General features: G+C 47.9%; 6 protein-coding genes across 6 annotated transcripts; 4 read left to right on the top strand and 2 right to left on the bottom strand.

Moving 5' to 3' along the window:
* Positions 1–1,099: 1,099 nt before the first annotated feature.
* UA08_06244 (hypothetical protein) lies at positions 1,100–3,473 on the bottom strand (the record flags this gene model as incomplete). Its single annotated transcript, XM_020268546.1, has 4 exons — positions 1,100–1,152; positions 1,309–2,292; positions 2,322–3,338; positions 3,401–3,473. 4 exons carry the CDS (start codon positions 3,471–3,473, stop codon positions 1,100–1,102), a joined length of 2,127 nt encoding a protein of 708 aa, XP_020118761.1.
* Positions 3,474–6,739: 3,266 nt separating this feature from the next.
* On the top strand, positions 6,740–8,428 carry UA08_06243 (hypothetical protein; the record flags this gene model as incomplete). The annotated part of the gene is made up of 2 exons (XM_020268545.1): positions 6,740–7,465; positions 7,538–8,428. The coding sequence occupies 2 exons, from the start codon at positions 6,740–6,742 to the stop codon at positions 8,426–8,428; spliced, it is 1,617 nt and encodes a 538-aa protein (XP_020118870.1).
* Positions 8,429–8,454: 26 nt separating this feature from the next.
* UA08_06242 (hypothetical protein) lies at positions 8,455–10,632 on the bottom strand (the record flags this gene model as incomplete). The annotated part of the gene is made up of 4 exons (XM_020268543.1): positions 8,455–8,883; positions 8,952–9,501; positions 9,559–10,257; positions 10,328–10,632. 4 exons carry the CDS (start codon positions 10,630–10,632, stop codon positions 8,455–8,457), a joined length of 1,983 nt encoding a protein of 660 aa, XP_020118760.1.
* Positions 10,633–11,134: 502 nt separating this feature from the next.
* On the top strand, positions 11,135–15,358 carry UA08_06241 (hypothetical protein; the record flags this gene model as incomplete). The annotated part of the gene is made up of 13 exons (XM_020268542.1): positions 11,135–11,366; positions 11,421–11,564; positions 11,615–11,721; positions 11,799–11,933; positions 11,994–12,857; positions 13,132–13,264; positions 13,312–13,538; positions 13,610–13,822; positions 13,874–14,002; positions 14,072–14,205; positions 14,259–14,525; positions 14,580–14,950; positions 14,988–15,358. 13 exons carry the CDS (start codon positions 11,135–11,137, stop codon positions 15,356–15,358), a joined length of 3,327 nt encoding a protein of 1,108 aa, XP_020118849.1.
* Positions 15,359–15,855: 497 nt separating this feature from the next.
* UA08_06240 (hypothetical protein) lies at positions 15,856–16,823 on the top strand (the record flags this gene model as incomplete). The annotated part of the gene is made up of 2 exons (XM_020268541.1): positions 15,856–16,226; positions 16,280–16,823. 2 exons carry the CDS (start codon positions 15,856–15,858, stop codon positions 16,821–16,823), a joined length of 915 nt encoding a protein of 304 aa, XP_020118873.1.
* A 694-nt stretch (positions 16,824–17,517) lies between these two features.
* UA08_06239 (hypothetical protein) lies at positions 17,518–18,030 on the top strand (the record flags this gene model as incomplete). Its single annotated transcript, XM_020268540.1, has 1 exon — positions 17,518–18,030. The coding sequence occupies one exon, from the start codon at positions 17,518–17,520 to the stop codon at positions 18,028–18,030; it is 513 nt and encodes a 170-aa protein (XP_020118874.1).
* Positions 18,031–18,605: the final 575 nt, after the last annotated feature.

Genomic DNA, 18,605 nt, shown 5'->3' with positions numbered 1-18,605 from the left:
TATTGTGCCGCGTTAGGGAAAAAGAGAGCAAACAAACCGTGTAGTCGTATATCAAATCAAACTTTACATCGCCCTTTGTCCAGGACGAAGAAAAAAAAATCACCCTGCAGGAATTCGGCCACTCCCTTCCCAGGCGTCTGGTCCGTTTGTACTTCGTGGCCAAAATTATGCGCTTGGGGCTTAGAGAGCTCGGTTGCTGCGTAAGCTTGTGCCTCCGCGACCGCCGTGCCTGAATTTTCTAGGCCGTATGCATCAAAGCCATGGAGACTCAGCATAATGACATCGTAGCCTCGGCCACAACCCTGTATTTTATTTTCAGTTAGGAGGCCGTCTTGGGCGGAGAGGCGGAGTCCATACCGGAACCAGAGCTTTCTTGCGTCTGCCATGCTGTGTAAATGGATAGAATATATCTTCAGGATTATGCTGGTGCTCTTCTATGATGTCAATCAGGGCTGGTGAAGGCTGCCCTCTATCCCAGAGATTGCTTCTTCCAGCATCCCAGAGATGAGACCATCCACGTGCATGATCTTCGATTGTACTGTATCCTCACTTAGTGTTATGGGCTTGGTCTAGGACGGAAATCGGAAGTGTACCGGCCCTCAAATTCTGAAACTAAAACGCCCTTTTTAGAAGCTTTGTTTGCCATTGTTAGTGATCTGAAAGCAAAACTATTATTAAAGCTAATCGATACGGGGATGCTGAAAGTTACGTGAATATTTAAAATAAAAATACGCGCCCCACAGATCAGCAGGCGGGTCGTTTGTTCCCGTGCGGGGACCATTCCTAAGTCGGAAACGATTGACAACTTCATTCATTCCCCACAGTAAATTTCACGCCACCATGAAAGTCTTACAATATGCACCAGTTGGTCTCATCCTAGTGCTTAATCGGGCAAGCCATCTATTGAAGAAACAGACAGATATAAAAGAGATCAACATTTTGATTGGCTACAGAAATACGGAACAATACAGTTTCACACTGGGATCAGGTTTGCCTATCTCCGATCAATCTGTATATAAACAAACTGTCGACTTTCAAATGAGAATATTAACAATCAGTTTCCCTCCAAGAGAGGGTGGATTTGATCTCGGCTCGAATTTCAGAATGAGACGACCTGTCCTCCTTGAATTTGGAACAAGGTCTTGCCATCATCTGGATAATTCATACTCCAGATTAATTTCTTCGGGTGAGAACTCGCTTCAAAGCTTTCATGTGTCTTGCCGCGGGTAGAGAGTTCGGCCTCTCCGACCCGAACTAGATGGCATGCCCGTCCGCTGTTGACTTGGTTCTTCTCACTTTGTCGCTTACCTATGTACGCAAAATGCAAGCCTTTGCTCTGGTCAGGCCCTACATTTTCGCTTAGAGGGGAGAGCACGATGTTGGCACCCAGAGTTTCAGCAACAGAGACTTGGCGAGGCCGCTGAGCACCGTTAGCTTTCGGTGCTTTGCCTCGTAGCCAAGAGTAATCAAGCGGCCGACAATCATTGGTGATAGTAATTTCATCGAGATTATCTGTGTTTGTTTCAGATAGTATACCATCCGCAACTTGCTCTTTAAGAATCTTGGCCAAGGTGCAAGGAATACCCAGAGCGGATGTCAAGAATGCTTGAATGTCTGGCTCTTTGTACAAAAGGAGTTGTACACTTATGCGTCTCTCCTCGTCCCAAAACATGATATCATTCGAATCTTCATGATCAAGGAACACTGTTAGAAATTGATCGGTCATAGAATGAGTCCATACAGATCGATGTACTCGAATCCTAAGGATACGAGCAGAGAGATCTATTTCCGGATACACGAGGAACATCCGAGGGTACCGTTTTGGTGTCATTATGGTGCCTGTTTGGAGGTCGACTAAACACCATTGTGCATCCCAGTATAGACCATGACTTGCGATGTCCACTGAAGCTCCGTCATCAACCCACCAAGCGCTGCACCCCCGAATCGGGTAGATCAAGATATTTTGTATGTATAAAGACACCCTAGAGGTGAAAGTTTGTCGGATAAAGTTCACAAAAGTGTCGACATCTTCCATGTTGCTCATGGCGCCTAGGCTCACTCTGGCAATTCCAGAGGGTTTATCGCCAATCATGACATTCTTACAACCACAGCGAACCCCAGCCCTAAAGCTCCTGATGAGCTCCCATGCTTCTAGTCCAAGGTGTCTCGCAAAACCTCCGTGATTACATACATCCCCTATCCGAATATGGATATGTTGCTCGTTAGCAGCATTTTCAAGGTCTGACAATTTGACCCATGATCCATCGTCAGATTTGATGTTGAAGGCAATAACTGGCCCCTGCGTCTTGCTATCCCCATACTTCGCTGAAGGTCCTTGTAGACCTCACAAACTTTCTTGCCATTTTGGTGTCGTAAAGCAGTCAACTTGTGGTACATCTGGGATATTAACCTTGACGTATGTCGAGTGACATGCTCAAGGGAGCCGTACAGTCTTTGATAAGTGGCCAGGGCATAGTCTAGAGCTACTATGCTGTGAAAGGGCAGTGTGCCATCTTCAAGAGCTCCATGGACAGAACTATCTTTCATGGAATGCCATGGATCCCCATTGCAAACAACCATATCGACTGTGCCTCCGCCAAAATAACGGCGTTGCAACAGACAATGTGCTGAACCTTTTCGGACAATCAGCCCTCCAAGGTCTGGGAATCCGAAGATCTTGTAAAAGCTGATAGCCGTAAAATCTGCCGCCTCTTCAGGATCGCTGAAGTCCAATGGAGTAGTTGACGCCAATGCAGCAGCATCCAGAAGTGTATACACGCGATCGTGGGCCGGATTTTTTGAGTGCCTCAACCGTCCGACCCAATTCAGCGGCAGTCTAGCCCCAGTCATATTGGATTGTCCTGGATAAGAAAAAAGCCCTAATTCTTGAGACTGAGTTGCAGACCCATTCATTATGGTGTTTTCAATTTGATTTCCAGTGACTAGATGTCCTTCTTCAAGCCAATTTTCAACTTCATTGTTTGACTCGAAGCAATGACGTCCTGCACTAGCGAGCTCCCGGATCCCGACAGCACTCGTATGTGACTCCAAGTGATATTCATACCATAACCGTTTGCCATGAGAGGTGAATGCCTCCGCTACGAGCTTCATCGCATTTGTTGCGTTTAGTACGAACACGAGATCAAAGTGCTCTGGATCTGCACGAAAAAACTGCAGTACATGTTCGCGGGTCTTCTGGACACGGGCAGTTGCAAGTTGAGAGGATGTTGAACCAGAATGGGGATTCCCATATATACTTTTGGTCATATTTTCCATGTATTCCTTGAGTAAACTGCTTGAATATAGGGTTGTACCTGCGTGATCTAGGTATGTCTCTCCTATAAATGTATGTCAGCTCTTAACTAAACTACAGGGCAAACTATGACAGGCTCATAATCACCTTTTAACATCGGATAATCGCTTTGCCGAATTTCTTCGACATCATACTCATGGCCATGAGAAATGGAAGCCATTTTCTGTATGGACAGTACCTAGGTAAGCAGCACTACAAAAAAATAATGGAGATATGAACTGATCTGTACGGAGAGAACTGAAGCGATATATATATATATATATATGTATTTGCATCTAACATTATACCTTTGCTGTCCGCATCTTCTACGGAAAGCCTGTAGATAGATCTATTATACATAAATGATGCGATAGAAACGTCAATATGCAGAGTAGACATATGTATGATCCGAATTGGGCGCTAAGAAAACAATAGACTCAAGTCTACTACATGTACTCTACACCCAATTGTGGGACAAACTGACCTCATGATCTTGGCCTAGCGTTATCTTTGGGCTGCAGAGTGACTGCCAGTGAGGTTGATCCTTGCTTCTCAGGATATGTCTTTGTCATTGTGCATTTAGGTAGTACTGCATATGTCTGAAAAAAAAAAAATTGGTCCAATAATGCGGGGGATGTGAACAGTATACTAGCTCACTTCTTCTCGGCTTATGATGGATTTTTCGGGTTCCATCTGCGGTCAGAGTGTTATGGCGACATTTCAAAAAAAACTCACGTCTTATTTAAGGTTATTTAAAGTTATTTAGTGTAAAGTTTATATACTTTCGTTATATACAGCGATCACTTAGCGAGATATCTGATATATATAGTTCGCTGAAGATCCCCAAGGCAGTAACGAAAGACGTTGCAGAGAACTGAAGATATTCTGATCTTTCACCAGTTATCCATAGTATTTCAATGCCGATATGGCCGATTGTCGAAGATGTAGTGCTGAAAGTATCGATGAACTGGCTTACGCGTGCAGGTAATGGGTGTTCCATTGGGCCATGTTGCTATCGTTATGCTTGTTTCAGTACACCACACCAAAGCCTTTCCATCTTCAATTACCACCACTATTCGCAGCTGTAACTTAGTATTTAGGCGGTCTCTGAGAAGGATACCTCCAATAACACAAAGCGTTGACTTCCTGGTGGAGCAAGCGAGCCATGAGTGTTACTGGCGTTCGAGAATCAAATTTACGAGATGGACGGAATAGGAGGCTTGCAGACCTTGGAGTTACATCGTTGCATCCTCATATCTGTTGGCAGCGTGCTATCTTGCATTTACTTGCATTTTGTGTCCATTACACTGTCCAATTTAATGGTCTCGTATGACACACAAGTTTTAGATCTTCAAAGCTCTCGCCACCAGACCATTCCTTCTGTGCCGTAATTACCCAAGAGCTTCCGCGTCATGCCATACTACATACTTATCTAGCATAGCCACGGTTTATCATAGAAATGGTTGCGAGCATTTTCTATGTTTAACGACGTCAGTCACGTCACGAGGTTGGTCCGGTTTTTTTTAATTTGGAATTACGTGGCTCCTTACATGAGCGACAGATCTGTCTATCAGAATCCATTGATACCAAGACAGTTATTTGTGAGTTTATCAACACCACTTTGTGGGAATGCTGCAGCGATTTCTTTCTTCTTGCAGCACGCCATTGGTTCAAGCACGCGTAGTTTGAATAGTACTAGGCTTTTTTTTCTCTTCGGTTGGGCATCAATGCCACTTTTTTGCCAAAGGTTGATGCAAAATTGACTCAAGCCCATCGCGTAACGTAGGGTCTAGTTCGGGAGACTGGATGTATCTATATTCGGAAAAGCGGAATTGTAACATTTCTGACCCCCCCCTACTCGAACCAAACCCGGATTTCCACCAAGCACTGAAAGAAAAAATAGAGGAGTTTGGGCTTGGCGAAAGATATCACATAATTGGGGGTGGACTTGATGACCTGGACAGAATCAGCATCAGCCCTCGGCCAATTGACACCGTAACTACCGTTCATATCCTTCGCAGTGTCAAACTACCTCGGATATTGGCCAAGGAACTGTCGATATTAAGTAGTGATAAATGTGTGAACACGTCAACGTCAAGAAAGCAAGGGCTCCCGAGCGTTTGGGCAAGGTGCGTATACTATCCTTCGAGAAACTCATGTTCACTTGACAATCGCAACGCAATAATGACCAAGCAAGTCACTGCTAACGTCGCCATGATTCTCGTTTGCCCCGAGGTACAGCCAGACGCCTGCTTGGCCTAAAGGGTTTGTGTAGAAAGCCTTGGAAAAACCAACATATGTCAAGCGGTTTAGCAGACATGAAGTAACATAACGTACCATTATAGAATAGCATGCTCACATCTAAATATATTTGCCCTACGAGATTTGTATCTGTACGAGTGCTCATGACAGCCGCATAGGGCAATGTAGTCTTGTCAAAAATTTGCAACAAATACACGGCCAGTCAGCAACGGCGCTATTGTGAAGTCAATCTTGCGGACCAGCTTCCCTCAACTTCACCGGTTTTCAAGAATAACAGTGCCCTCCGCTAGAACTTTTTCTTGATGTAGGTGGTTCTCAAAGAAGGCGAAAGCTTCGTCGGCATCCTTAAGGTTGATGACAACGCGGGCGGTCGACCCTTCACTATCAGCCACTGAAACATCTGAAACCGTCTTCTCATCCGCCATTGTCAGCATTGTATGTTCTAACGAGCTTCAATAACATCCGAATTAGTATCATAATGCCTCACACCAGGAGAGCAGAGTTGCCTCTTGCCCGTTATATAACACTTCCTTTTCAGCTATCCATAAAAGAACGAAAGGACGGGATTGGGGCAAGCGAATAGGAGAAATGTCTGTATCTTGCAACAATTGATTATAGTTTTATCTTGCGAACCCCTCATTTTTGACTCATTTAGAGCCAGTGACTATATCTATCTCCTTAGAGATCCAAGGCTTGCGTCCATGGTTTAGGGACTTGCCTTGTCCAGACAGGCGTTCAAAACTCACCCCTAACCAAATAAGATACCTAACGCCGTGCTCTGCTAGCCTCTGCAACATAATATACAAGCAGAAACTGTATGTACGTGTGTAGGTGCTACTAAAACTGTTACACACTAATATACTATTGATGGCACAAATGGTCTAATCTCAAGTGGGAAGATTTCCAGATACTAATTAAACAATGATTCCTGCTAAAATACCCCTTTTAAATCAAAGGGAAAGCAAGACGAGCGCAAACTGGCAATTCAGGAATATTTTCCTAATCAGGAAACTGTTGCCTTTTTCGGAAGTTTCAGTTCGTCCGGCTGTCGGGCGGCTGTCGGTGGCGGCTGTCGGTACAAGGGGCCTTGTTTTCAAGCAGTATGAACTTATAAAATAGCTGATGGCTTCCATCCTTGAATTTTTCGTTGTGAAAAACGGTTATCCAGACAAATATCCGATCACAATGTCACTGGCGCAGGATGAGGCACGACCTCACTTCATCCCGCACACTCCCAGCGGCCTTCCCAATGCTCGTCCCAACATTGTTATTTTCATGCCCGACCAACTACGCTATGATGCTTTGCGATGCTCTGGCATGAACCCCGCCATAAAGACACCCAACATCGATTCCTTTGCGTCGCGTGGGGTGCGCTTCACAGAATGCTACGCTCAGGCCTCGGTATGCAGCCAGTCCCGTTGCTCAATGTTTACCGGGTTATACCCCCATGTATCAGGCCATCGATCACTCGAAAACTTGATCAAGCCATGGGAGCCAAACCTTTTCCGCTCGCTGAAAGAAAACGGTTACCATGTCGCCTGCATGGCTCCGCGCGGTGACATGTTCGCTCCAACCGTGACGGAGCTCAGTTTGACCGAGTATGGGTTTCTAGAGCCGCCTGAGGTATCGAAGATAATTGGGAAATTTGCTGCGCCAGAAAGACCGGAAGATAAAATCACGATCTGGGAGCGACTCTTCTACAAGGGACGACGGGATGTTTCCAAAGCAGTCGATTATGATGAGGCTGCAATCCGCAGTGCAGAGAAATGGCTCGAGGTTCCCCCGAATGATAAGCCTTGGGTGCTGTTTTTGCCTTTGCTTTTCCCTCATTGTCCCTTTACGGTGGAGGAGCCATACTTTTCAATGTATGACCGGAAGGATATGCCAGTCCCATCTTCTCCGGATGCAAAGGTGACAATTCATTCAACTCCAATTAATCATCATCGTCATCAACAACCTTGTAACTAAAGAAGAAATCAACAGACAGGATACGAGCCCAGATATATGCGAGTCAATCGCACTAGATATGGCACCCATCGCGCAACGCCTGAAATCTGGGCCGAAGTGTCAGCTACATACCACGGCATGATCTCGCGACTGGACGATCAGTTTGGCCGCATTGTCCGAAAACTCGAGGAGACGAACTTGTGGTCCAAGACAATCACCATGTTTTTCACCGACCACGGCGAGTATCTCGGCGATCATGGACTGATTGAAAAATGGCCTAGTGGCCTCTCGGAAACGCTCGTGCGAAATCCGCTTATCATCGCCGGCGGAGGGATCCCGGAGGGCGTTGTCAGTGACTCGATGACCGAAATGGTCGATATACTGCCGACAGTACTGCAGCTGTGTGGCATCGATGAGACTTTCCCTCATAACGGACAATCACTCGTGCCAACGCTTCTTCACAACGGGTCATCATCATCGCCATCACATCATCGCGACTTTGCCTTCTCTGAAGGCGGGTTTTTGGTATCTGAAGAGCCGCTGCTAGAACACGCGTCTTTTCCGTATGACATCAAGGCCAGTCTTCAGCATGAAGATGTCAAGTTGGTGGGAAAAGCAATTTCTATGAGAAATATGGAATGGACCTATATTTATCGACTGTACGAGCCGGCCGAGTTGTACCATAGACCACAGGATCCCCACGAGCTGCATAACCTGGCCGCTGATCCGGAATATGCACATGTGGCACGATCTATGGAAAGTCTAATGTTCCGATGGATGGTTGAGACTAGTGATTTCTTGCCATTTACGAAAGACAATAGGTTCCCCAAGGTAGATTTACCAGATCCGAAATCTATGTGGGAAAAGAGAAGGGGGGAAAAGGCATTTGGTCTGCAGACCAGAGATATAAATGTAATCCCGAAATAAAACATGTATACAGTTAAACTGCGTTGCTATTGTGACCAATCATCTACTATCCTATAAAATGGATCAACTCTAGTCTCAAAGCACGCCAAGTCGATATTCGTGGACATGGGGAAGAAAAATTCTGGTAAACTATTGTGTTCCTGGCCATCCATCATACCCTCGAGCAAATCCAAGGCTATCTCTCCTGATCCAGGTGTCACATCCGTTGAAGCCGAGACTGTCGAGGCTTCTGTATCCACGTTACCAGGTCTATCGGCTTTGTGGGGAGAGTTGTGTTTCTCTAAAGCTTCGAGATATGAGAACTTTGAGGTGGTCTGCCCTACGTCGCCGCCTCGGCTTCGGAGTTTCTCGCGCCACAAAGCAGTCAGTGTCTGAGAGGAGTGCGCATGTGATTGGGAATAATATTGCTCAGTGACCGTGTCGAGATCTGCAATGAGATTCCTTATCTCAGTTTGCTAAGCAGATGTCAGAATACAGTGTATTGTAGAATCATGTAAAGAAACAGAATCGAAGAAAAACCTACCATATCTGGTACAATTGGATACAGCAATGCCAAATGGTCCAAAAAGGAATCCATCCCCGATAACAACTGCCGTATTCTTGAAACTCCTCCGCCTGTAACATTCCGGTCCAGATCCCACAGATTGGCAATTATGTTTGCACATTGATATACGCATATAGCCGCTATTGGATCTGTGACTCGCTCTATATCAGCGTGTTGGAGAACATCTGACAAGAACTCGCATGCAGCGACGGCATGCTGGAGGCATTTGTGGCGGCAAGAATCTGCCCAGTCTCCGGGAATCTGTTCATGGATTGATTGGGGAACGGACTCGCGGATGCCAGGAACCATCATTCGGAACAGATCGCAATAGACCAGGTGCCAGAGAGTGTGTAGTATTACAAATTCAGTAAGTTCGGGCGTGTATGCGCGCATAATCAGGTTGTTGGGGGTATAACGAAGGTGGCTAGGGAGATTGGACATGAACTTTTCGAGGATGTTCTCAATGTCTTCAAAGTCAGTCCGTGAGTTGTAAGGGTTCTCTTTAGCGGATATAATTTGTTTTGTTCGTCTGTCACATAGTCAATCATTGGGCCCATGACCCCCCATTCAGAAAAGCAACGCTTACTGAAGAATCCTATGACGAATAGCCACCATGCGAATCACATTCCCCATAGTTCCAGTATTTCGATCATAATCAGGTGCTACACCGAGTGTATCTATGTTCAAATAGCATGTTTCCACGGGGATCTCCAACTCAAACGAGCGTTCCTGACAGGGAAGTTGAATATGCATCGCCTCCACCGGACACAGAGTCACGTCCGAGAAACCACCTGCATAAAACTTGTCGAGTATGAAGATCGACCACATTACGCGACGGCGAATCTCCCGTACCACTAACGAGTCCCTGTTGTTATTCACTTCGTAGTTTAGACGCATGCCAAACGCTATTCGGGCGACAACCCCCGAGAGAATCCAGACAGATGAGATGTTGCGCTCGATTGAGTGCCAGCAGATGAGCAGCAGCATCGTTTGCAAGGTTTGGATCTTCATTTCTCCGATTCTTTGCCATGTCTGCACCTCCGCTTGCTTGAGCCAGTTTTGGGCGTAGTCGAGGGCCTTGTCCTGCTGATGTCGTCTGGGTCGAATGAAACGAGCAGCAACTCCACATACGCACTGCAGAAGGAGCGGATCTACTTGATTCTGATAAAAGCTGCGCAGGAAGAGGCCCTTGTGGATGAACCGATACGCAGGAATGGGGTAGAGATATTCGAAGAAAGCCTGTACATGACTCTCGAGGAATTGCTGATCGTAAGACGGGTTTTCCCTGTTGAACCGAACTAAGCAAGAATAATAATAATAATAATAATAGCGTCGACAAGTAGATCTACACATACAGCAGGGCCGGCTCTGCTATTCTGTGGTTATTCACTTCAAGCCTTCGATCATCGCTTGTACGAGGCTCGCCAGCATCGCCGCATGTAGCAAGAGACAACGGAGTCTCCCTCCTCCTTTTCCGTTTGCTGGGCATATATTGGCATTCAGTGCCATTCAGCTGGCATCGTCTACATCTTGGCCATTCACTACCGCACCGAGCCTTGGATATACGGCATCGGTAGCATGCTCTTGGTCCTCGTCGGCGCTCAGTACCACCGACGCCTGAGCTGATCAGCGACTCGGGCGAAGCAATTTGTGCTGGCATGAAGCTACAGGCGAACTTCAGCCGGATGCAGTTGGAGCAGCCCGAGAGCTCTCCGTCACAGCGGACCTGTTGCTTCCACGTCAGCTAAGCGTCAACGCCATCACCAATAGACAGGGTGGAGCACTTTTCTACTTCTACACTGCGCGCATGTCTGTTTGTGCAGAGGCCGGCTGGAGGCAGCCATGCTGGTATGTTCTCATGAATACATACATTCAGACATGTTTTATGTCGTTGCCATGTTATATCCAGCGTGAACCCACAAGCGAAGCACGAATCCCTAGCGTCTATGGCGTCAAACGGCGGGTAAAAATCGACATTGTATACGTCGGCTATCGGGCCCGACTACCGCTCCACCGGTTGTCGGAATGGCGTATAACCCTCAAGATTTTGTTTGTACCATAGAATATCGAGCTCGATATAAAAGGCGCGTGTCCAAGCTCCTCGGATCCATGGAGGGCATCAGAAGGCAGAAGAAGCACACGAGGTTGGGCTTGACTCTATCATGTTCTCCTCGATTTCAGACCACTTCAATGGCACGCTGGCGCTCTCCTGCGCCTTGATCATGCTGTCGCAGCTCAGCTATGGCTTCGATAACCAGGCTTTCGCAACGACTCAGTCTATGGCAGCTTTCACCAAGCAGTTTGGCGAATACAATGCCAAGACGAAGACCTATGCTATTCCCACATATTTCCTTTCTTTGCTGAATAGCTTGAATTATATCGGTTTCGCCATTGGTTTGTGTTCTCTTTTGCATGCTATAGAAATATCATTCACTGATGCTTCCGCAGGCCTCGTCATTGGCAGCCTGATCAGTAAGCGATATGGCCGTCGCGTGTGCATGCGCTCCATGAGCTGCTATGCGCTTGTGTCTGCCACTATAACTGTGACATCGGAGACGAGAGGCCAGATCCTTGCTGCCCGAATCCTGAACTGTGAGTTGTCCCTCTCTCATCTATGTTTCGTCATCTAACCGGTATAATAGATATTTATATCGGAATGGAATTGTCGGTCGTCCCTGTTTTCCAGTCAGAGATTGTACCGGGCCCCGTTCGTGGATTTATCGTCGGAACATACCAGTTGAGCGTGACGGTTAGAACTGGATTCCCCCCCTCCTCCGGGAATTTATATACGTGAAGAAAAAAAAAAAGACTAATATCGGCCAACAGTTTGGCGGACTCATCATTAACGCTATCTGCCGCGGAACGAGCACCATTCAAGGGAACAGCTCCTGGAGAATCCCGTTTGGCCTATTCTACATAATCCCATTTATCATACTTTGCTCTATCTGGTTTATCCCGGAGGTTCGTTGTCTTCCGTGGTCTTGATTGATTTGAGAGCGCCTTCTCACTCTAGCCTGATAGTCACCTCGATGGCTCCTGACCAAAGACCGAGTCGAAGACGCGCGGGCGTCTCTGAGACGTCTCCGTAGGGCTTCCATTTCCGACGACGAGATTGATGCAGAAATTCACGAGCTGCGCGCAGCCCTCGCCGCGGAGGTTGAACAAGGCGCCTTTTCTGAACTCTTCCAGGGCGTCAATCTCAAACGCACAGCCATCGTTGTGGGAATCAACTTCTTCCAACAAGCCACGGGGCAGGCCTTTGCCAGCCAGTACGGCGCAGTGTTTGTCAAATCCCTTGGTACCATCAACCCCTACAACTTCACCGTCATCAGCAGCTCTATCGCCACGGTGATGTGCTTGGGCGGCATTCTGCTTAACGATAAAATCGGCCGTCGGGTTCTCCTGATCACAGGCGCAATCGTCCAAGTTGCCGCGCTCTTCACCATGGGCGGTCTCGGGACTCGTGATCCGGTGACTCGCGAACTGAGTATCGGCATTGTCTCGATGCTGGTTATATTCACGTCCGGGTTTTCCATCGGATGGGCTCCGTTGACCTACGTCGTGTCCACGGAACTGCCCGCCTTGAGGCTGCGCGACCATTCGCAGCGTGTTGGTGCGCTGACGAATATCGTCATGAACTTCACGGTGACTTTTACAGTGCCGTATCTCATTGATGCTGGGTATGCTGACCTGGAGTCGAAAGTCGGGTTCATTTTTGGCTCTATCGCTGTCTGTGCTGCTCTCTTCACGTATTTCTGCGTGCCGGACTGCCAGAGAAAGTCGTTGGAGGAGGTGGATCGCTTGTTTAACGAGGGTGTTTCGGTCAGGAAGTTCAAGTCTACCACGCTAGAAGCAGAGGCTGTGGACGAAAAGGTGGTGACAAAGGTATAATTATGACTGTAATTCTTCGTTGGAAGTATACTTCGCTCATTTCCGTATACTACCTCGTTCGATCTATTATCATGATAGCGGTGAAGTGATTACTAGTAAATAGGAATCCCTTCATCCATAATAACTTTACAATCTTTGATGCATCAGTCTAACCGCATAATACTAAGCCATTGCAAGCTATAGCCTATATTTATGTATATTATAGCTATAGTTGTCGATATAACAGGTTGGTAGCAGCCGATAACAAACAACATGTCACATGGTATAGATACGACGTCATGCCATCCCCAAACTTGAAACTTCAAACTTCATCTTCTCACTGCAAGATGTCCAGCCATTCCGAGTCCAAGTACGCGGACCTCCCCCGCTCAACCTCGAAGCCGCTGGAATGCGGCCTTCAGGTAAGCCAGGTCCAACAGATTGACTCGTCTCTCTCTCTCTCTAACAGTCCAGGGCCACGCCCTCCTCCGCGACTCATACTACAACAAAGGGTCTGCATTCCCCAAAGACGAGCGCCATGCATTCGGTCTTCACGGCCTGCTACCCCCCAGCGTGCAGACGCTGGAGGAGCAGGTCAAGCGCGCTTATCAGCAGTACTCCGGCCAGGCCGATGATCTGGGGAAGAACACGTTTATGGCGAGCATGAAGGCGCAGAACGAGGTTTTGTATTACAGAGTATAATGCCGCCCGCTCTACGCGCCGTGCATATATAGGACTTGCTAATGATAAACTACGATTAATTAAAGCTTATTCAAGACCACCTGAAAGAAATGTTCGGCATAATCTACACGCCAACAGAAGGCGACGCAATCCAGAACTATTCGCGAGTCTTCCGAAAGCCAGAAGGGTGTTTCCTGAATATCCACGACGTGGATAGGATTGAGCATGATCTGAAACAGTTTACGGATAACGGGACCAATGAGGATATCGACTACATCGTCGTCTCGGATGGAGAAGAAGTATGCTTTTATACCCCCGGGAAGCTTTAGAATAGAAGCTGATGGGTATAGATTTTGGGCATCGGCGACCAGGGTGTAGGAGCGGTGCTGATATCGGTCGCAAAACTGGTGTTGACTACGCTCTGCGCTGGGATTCATCCGGCAAGACAGCTTCCAGTTGTCCTTGACTGTGGAACAGATGTAAGCTCCACCTTTATAATCAAAAGGTCTCTGCGAGGTAGTAGAAAACTAATATGTATCTGTCTATAGAACGAGGAGCTTCTAAAGGATGATATGTATCTCGGTCTTCGCCATGAGAGAGTGAGAGGGGAAGAATACGATCAATTCGTTGACCGGTTCGTCACCAGCGCAAGAAAAGTTTTTCCCAATGCGTATATCCACTTGTAAGTAGTCACTACTCAGAGGATAACAATAGAAAGATACTGACGCTTCACAGTGAAGACTTTGGGATCAAAAATGCGCGAAGACTGCTGGAAAAATATCGACCTCAAATCGCCTGTTTCAACGACGACGTCCAGGGCACGGGATGTGTAACGCTTGCAGCTTTAATGGCAGGCTTGCACGTCAGCAAAGTCACTCTGAGTGAGGTCCGGGTGGTTATTTTCGGGCCTGGCACTGCAGGTACCGGGATAGCTGATCAGATCCGAGACGCCATTGCAACTGAGAGCAGCAGGTCAAAAGAAGAGGCAGCCAAGCAGATATGGTGAGAACTGGAAACCGGTTCCATGCATCTTGTCCTAACGTGTGTCCATTGCAGGTGCATCGACAAACCCGGCCTTCTTCTCAAGTCACAGCACGACAAACTAACACCAGCACAAATACCCTATGCAAAAGAAGATGCCGAATGGAAAGACGCCAACCAAGCTGCTGACCTCTACCACGTCATCCAAAGAGTAAGGCCGCACGTACTCATTGGCACATCGACCAAGCCCAAGGCGTTTTCCGAGGAGATCATTCGCGAGATGGCGAAGCACGTCGAACGACCGATTGTGTTTCCACTGAGCAATCCAACACGACTACACGAAGCGCAGCCCAAGGACATCAATGATTGGACCGAGGGCAGGGCGCTGATAGCGACCGGCAGTCCGTTTCCGCCTGTGGAATATAACGGAGTCAAATACGAGATTGGTGAGTATTAAGTGACTACCCTTGCTAACAAAGTTAGGTGATTATCGTATTGACGTATATGTACTACTACAAGCTGAATGCAACAACTCCACCTGCTTCCCCGGCATTGGGCTGGGGGCAGTCCTGAGTCGCAGCCGGCTGCTGTCGGATAAAATGCTTGTGGCCGCCGTTAAGGCACTGGCAGCGCAGTCGCCGGCGCTTCAAGACGCGAACAAGCCGCTTCTGCCGGATGTCGAGGACGTGCGCGAAATCAGCGTGCACATAGCCAAGGCGGTGATTAAAGCTGGGGTCGCAGAAGGTCTTGCGCAGGAAGAAGGCATCCCCGACGATGACGCGGGCTTGGAGGCATGGATCCGGGCGCAGATGTGGGATGCGGTGTATCGCCCGTTGGCGAAGTCGGCGTATTAGTTAGTTGATTTGCGTATAAGTAACTATCTTAACTTATTAGTTTGGTTTGACATAATTTGCGAAAAATTGCAATAGCTGTGCGAACCTAATATCGACAAGTCTGCTCGTATGGTTGGTTAATGTAGCCAGCATAGGAAATAAATTGCGGTGGTGGCTGAGGCAGTGGGGGGACATTGGAGCCTCAGGCCCGCAGCACTGCCCGCTGGCCTCAGGCATAACTTTATGTCATATCATCATGAACCTTTTTTTTTTTTTCTTTAAAGTTCCAAAGGAATAGACGAGCCACCATGAACGCCTGTCTTTTCCTTCCACCGCTCATGGAGAGATATATCTAGCCTGGGCATATTTCGTGTGTGTTGGCTCCTGCAAATTAGTCATTCATTCCTCTATTGACCTCTCTGTTTGCCCGGTCTTTGTCCCTTCCTTTACCTTCCACATAACTACCACCACTTTCACTCAACCACATCTGCATCATCTGCATCAAGGCTGAGCACACCATGAAGACATCATCTATAACGAGCATTCTCTTGCTCTTTTCCCCTCTTGTGTCTTCTCTTGCAGTTCCGCAGGGAGATCTGGTCGTTCTTAACGATCCGCCACCGGAGGCGATTCCAGATGTTTCTGAGTTGGAGAAGCGACGAGGCGGCGGCGGCGGTGGTGGGCGCGGCGGTTCAAGCTCTGGGGGCTCAAAAGGTAGCGGTTCCAGTTCCAGTTCTGGCAGCTCCAAAGGGAGCGGACGCAGTAGCAGTTCCAGCTCTGGCAGTTCAAAAAGTAACAGTGGAAGTTCAGGTTCAGGCTCGAGTTCAGGCTCCAGCGGGTCGAAAGGTAGCAGCGGAAGCTCCAGCTCCGGGAGCAAATCTTCTTCAAGGTAGACTCCCTCTCATCATAATATCTTGTCATTCGCCTGACTAACCTTTCTAGCAACGTCGGGGGCACAACGAGGTCGGGCTCCGGAACGCCCAGAACATATGGAGGCGGTGGTTACTACGCGGGCGGCGCAACAACGCCCTTTGCAGCCGGTAGTCGAACATTATCCGGCATCCTTCCCTTTGCATTATTAGGAGGAGCGCTCGGGATCGCGGCCGGGTCTGCCTGGCACGGCTATGGCTATCCCTTCTACACGCCGTACTACTACCACGACCCCATGGCAGCGAGTCACAACAACGGTCAGGCTGGCAACTATACGATGAACGTAGTCTGCTACTGCGAGCAGTACAGCGAATGCGGCTGCGACGACAACAAGAACAGCACGTACCTGGCGGAGGTGATTGGCGATCCTCCGCACAATTCGAGCATTGTCACAATCGTGCAGAATGGCACCAACGAGACGGCCTATATCAACGGCACGCTGGCGAATGGCACCACTGCTGCTGATCCGAATGCCTCTGGCGCATCGGCCATGTTGGCGGTGGGCTCTGCATGGCCTGTTGTGGCGCTTGTGTCTGCGATGATATATTATCTGTAGGCGGCTGCGTTTGTATTCTTTGCTGTTGCTGGACACATATATACCCAATTTGCTAGTAATGATAATTCCGATAATGATGGCTCGGTAAGAGGGTGGCTATAGATTTATCACTTGAGGTTGAGACTGGACACGGGGCTGTACGCGTCTTGCATGAGCGAGCTAGCTTGGCGATTACGCAGTACTCCACCGCACGTACGGAAAAGTTGTTAACTATTATATTAATAAATAACTACAGCTCAGCCTGAACTTGAACATTTGTGGGAATTCTTCTCGACTGCAGTCAGTCTTACACACAAATGTCCCTCGCAACGCGGAATGCAGCAAGAATGTACCGTACAATACGCAAATACGCTGCAATTTAACTAAGACTAGCGTGCCCCTGGGCCGTTACGCTACGTCAGTAATTAATACAGTGGCCAATCAGGACGGGTGTTTTGATTGACGCTCATTTTAAGCTGTGCCGTCTTCATCTGAGCCACTTTATATATACTCCGTATATCTCTCTCGTTCTCTTTCGTTTCCTACCCCGAATAGATTCGTCTTCTCTGTCGTTCGCTCTCCTCAGATCAGACCGAGTGTCTCTCGTTGACTCGTCTGTCGTCCATTCTTTCTGTCCGATATTGATTGAGTCCATCAACCTCAACAAGACCAAAAGTCAACAATATACAAATCACCAAGAACTGAACAACCAAACATGCACGTTACGAAAGTCCTCATCCTGCTTGCAGCCGCGGCCTCCTCGGCCCTCGCCACCTCAACCACGACCATCAACATCGTGCACGCGCACTCATCCACGCCCACACCAACGCCAACGCCAACTCCCACGCCAACACCGACACCGACACCGACACCGACACCGACCCCATCCCCCAAACCCTCCTCTTCTATATCTTCTTCTTCATCCTTCATAATCCGCCCCTCCTCAAGCAGCGTACACCTCAAACCAAGCTCGTCCTCCATCATCGTCAAGGCCTCATCATCCGCAAGCGTGAAACCCATTACCTCCGTGGTTGTGGACGCCGCATCTACTGCGTCTCCTTTTGCCGAAACATCAGCATCAGCGTCGTCATCGTCATCGTCATCAACAGGTAGTAGCACCGCGCCAGCCTCCGCTAGTTCGTCTGCCAGTGCCGGTCAGCAGGTTACTGCCGGTACCGGCGCGGTGATGGCCGGTGTTGTTGCTGTGGCTGGGTTGGTGATGATGTAGAGAATCTCTTTTCTTTTTTTTTTTCTGTTTGATTTGCGTCCTTGCTACGTCAATTTTCAAAGTCAACGACAAGCGATAGACCGGTTTTTGAGTGCGGGAGTTTCGTTTCCGTTGCTTTTTCAATTAGCCGGGCCAGAGATCCCGGTTTATGTATAGGTGCATCATTGATATCAATGGTGTAGATGTGCAACACGAGACGGGCTGTTTCGTTTCTCTACTTGCGGCCTGTCCGTCGTTTGGTTCATTTTCTTCTGTTCTATTCTTACCCGAATTGTCTGTTTGTTTATAGATTTGTTGATATACTTGATATACATACACTGAATCAATCCTGATTTTATAATACGGCATTGCTTATTGCAAGACATAAATTTAGATAGATAGGTATATATATATACACGAAAATAAAGACCCTAACCTTTTTCCAACCGTACCTAACCGACAGCCATATGTGTATTTCAAACGCCATACATACAAACCACCAAACGCCACACCTACCGCCAGGTATCATGCATAAACAAACAAGTAATGAAATGAAGCCAACGTATAACTATACATAAATCAATGGCACTGCAGTA

This window comes from Talaromyces atroroseus, assembly GCF_001907595.1.
Source record: "Talaromyces atroroseus strain IBT 11181 chromosome Unknown scaffold_8, whole genome shotgun sequence".
Taxonomy (NCBI): Eukaryota; Fungi; Ascomycota; class Eurotiomycetes; order Eurotiales; family Trichocomaceae; genus Talaromyces; species Talaromyces atroroseus.
Note: the sequence above shows the minus strand (reverse complement) of the source record. Positions and strands in the feature narration are given on the sequence as shown.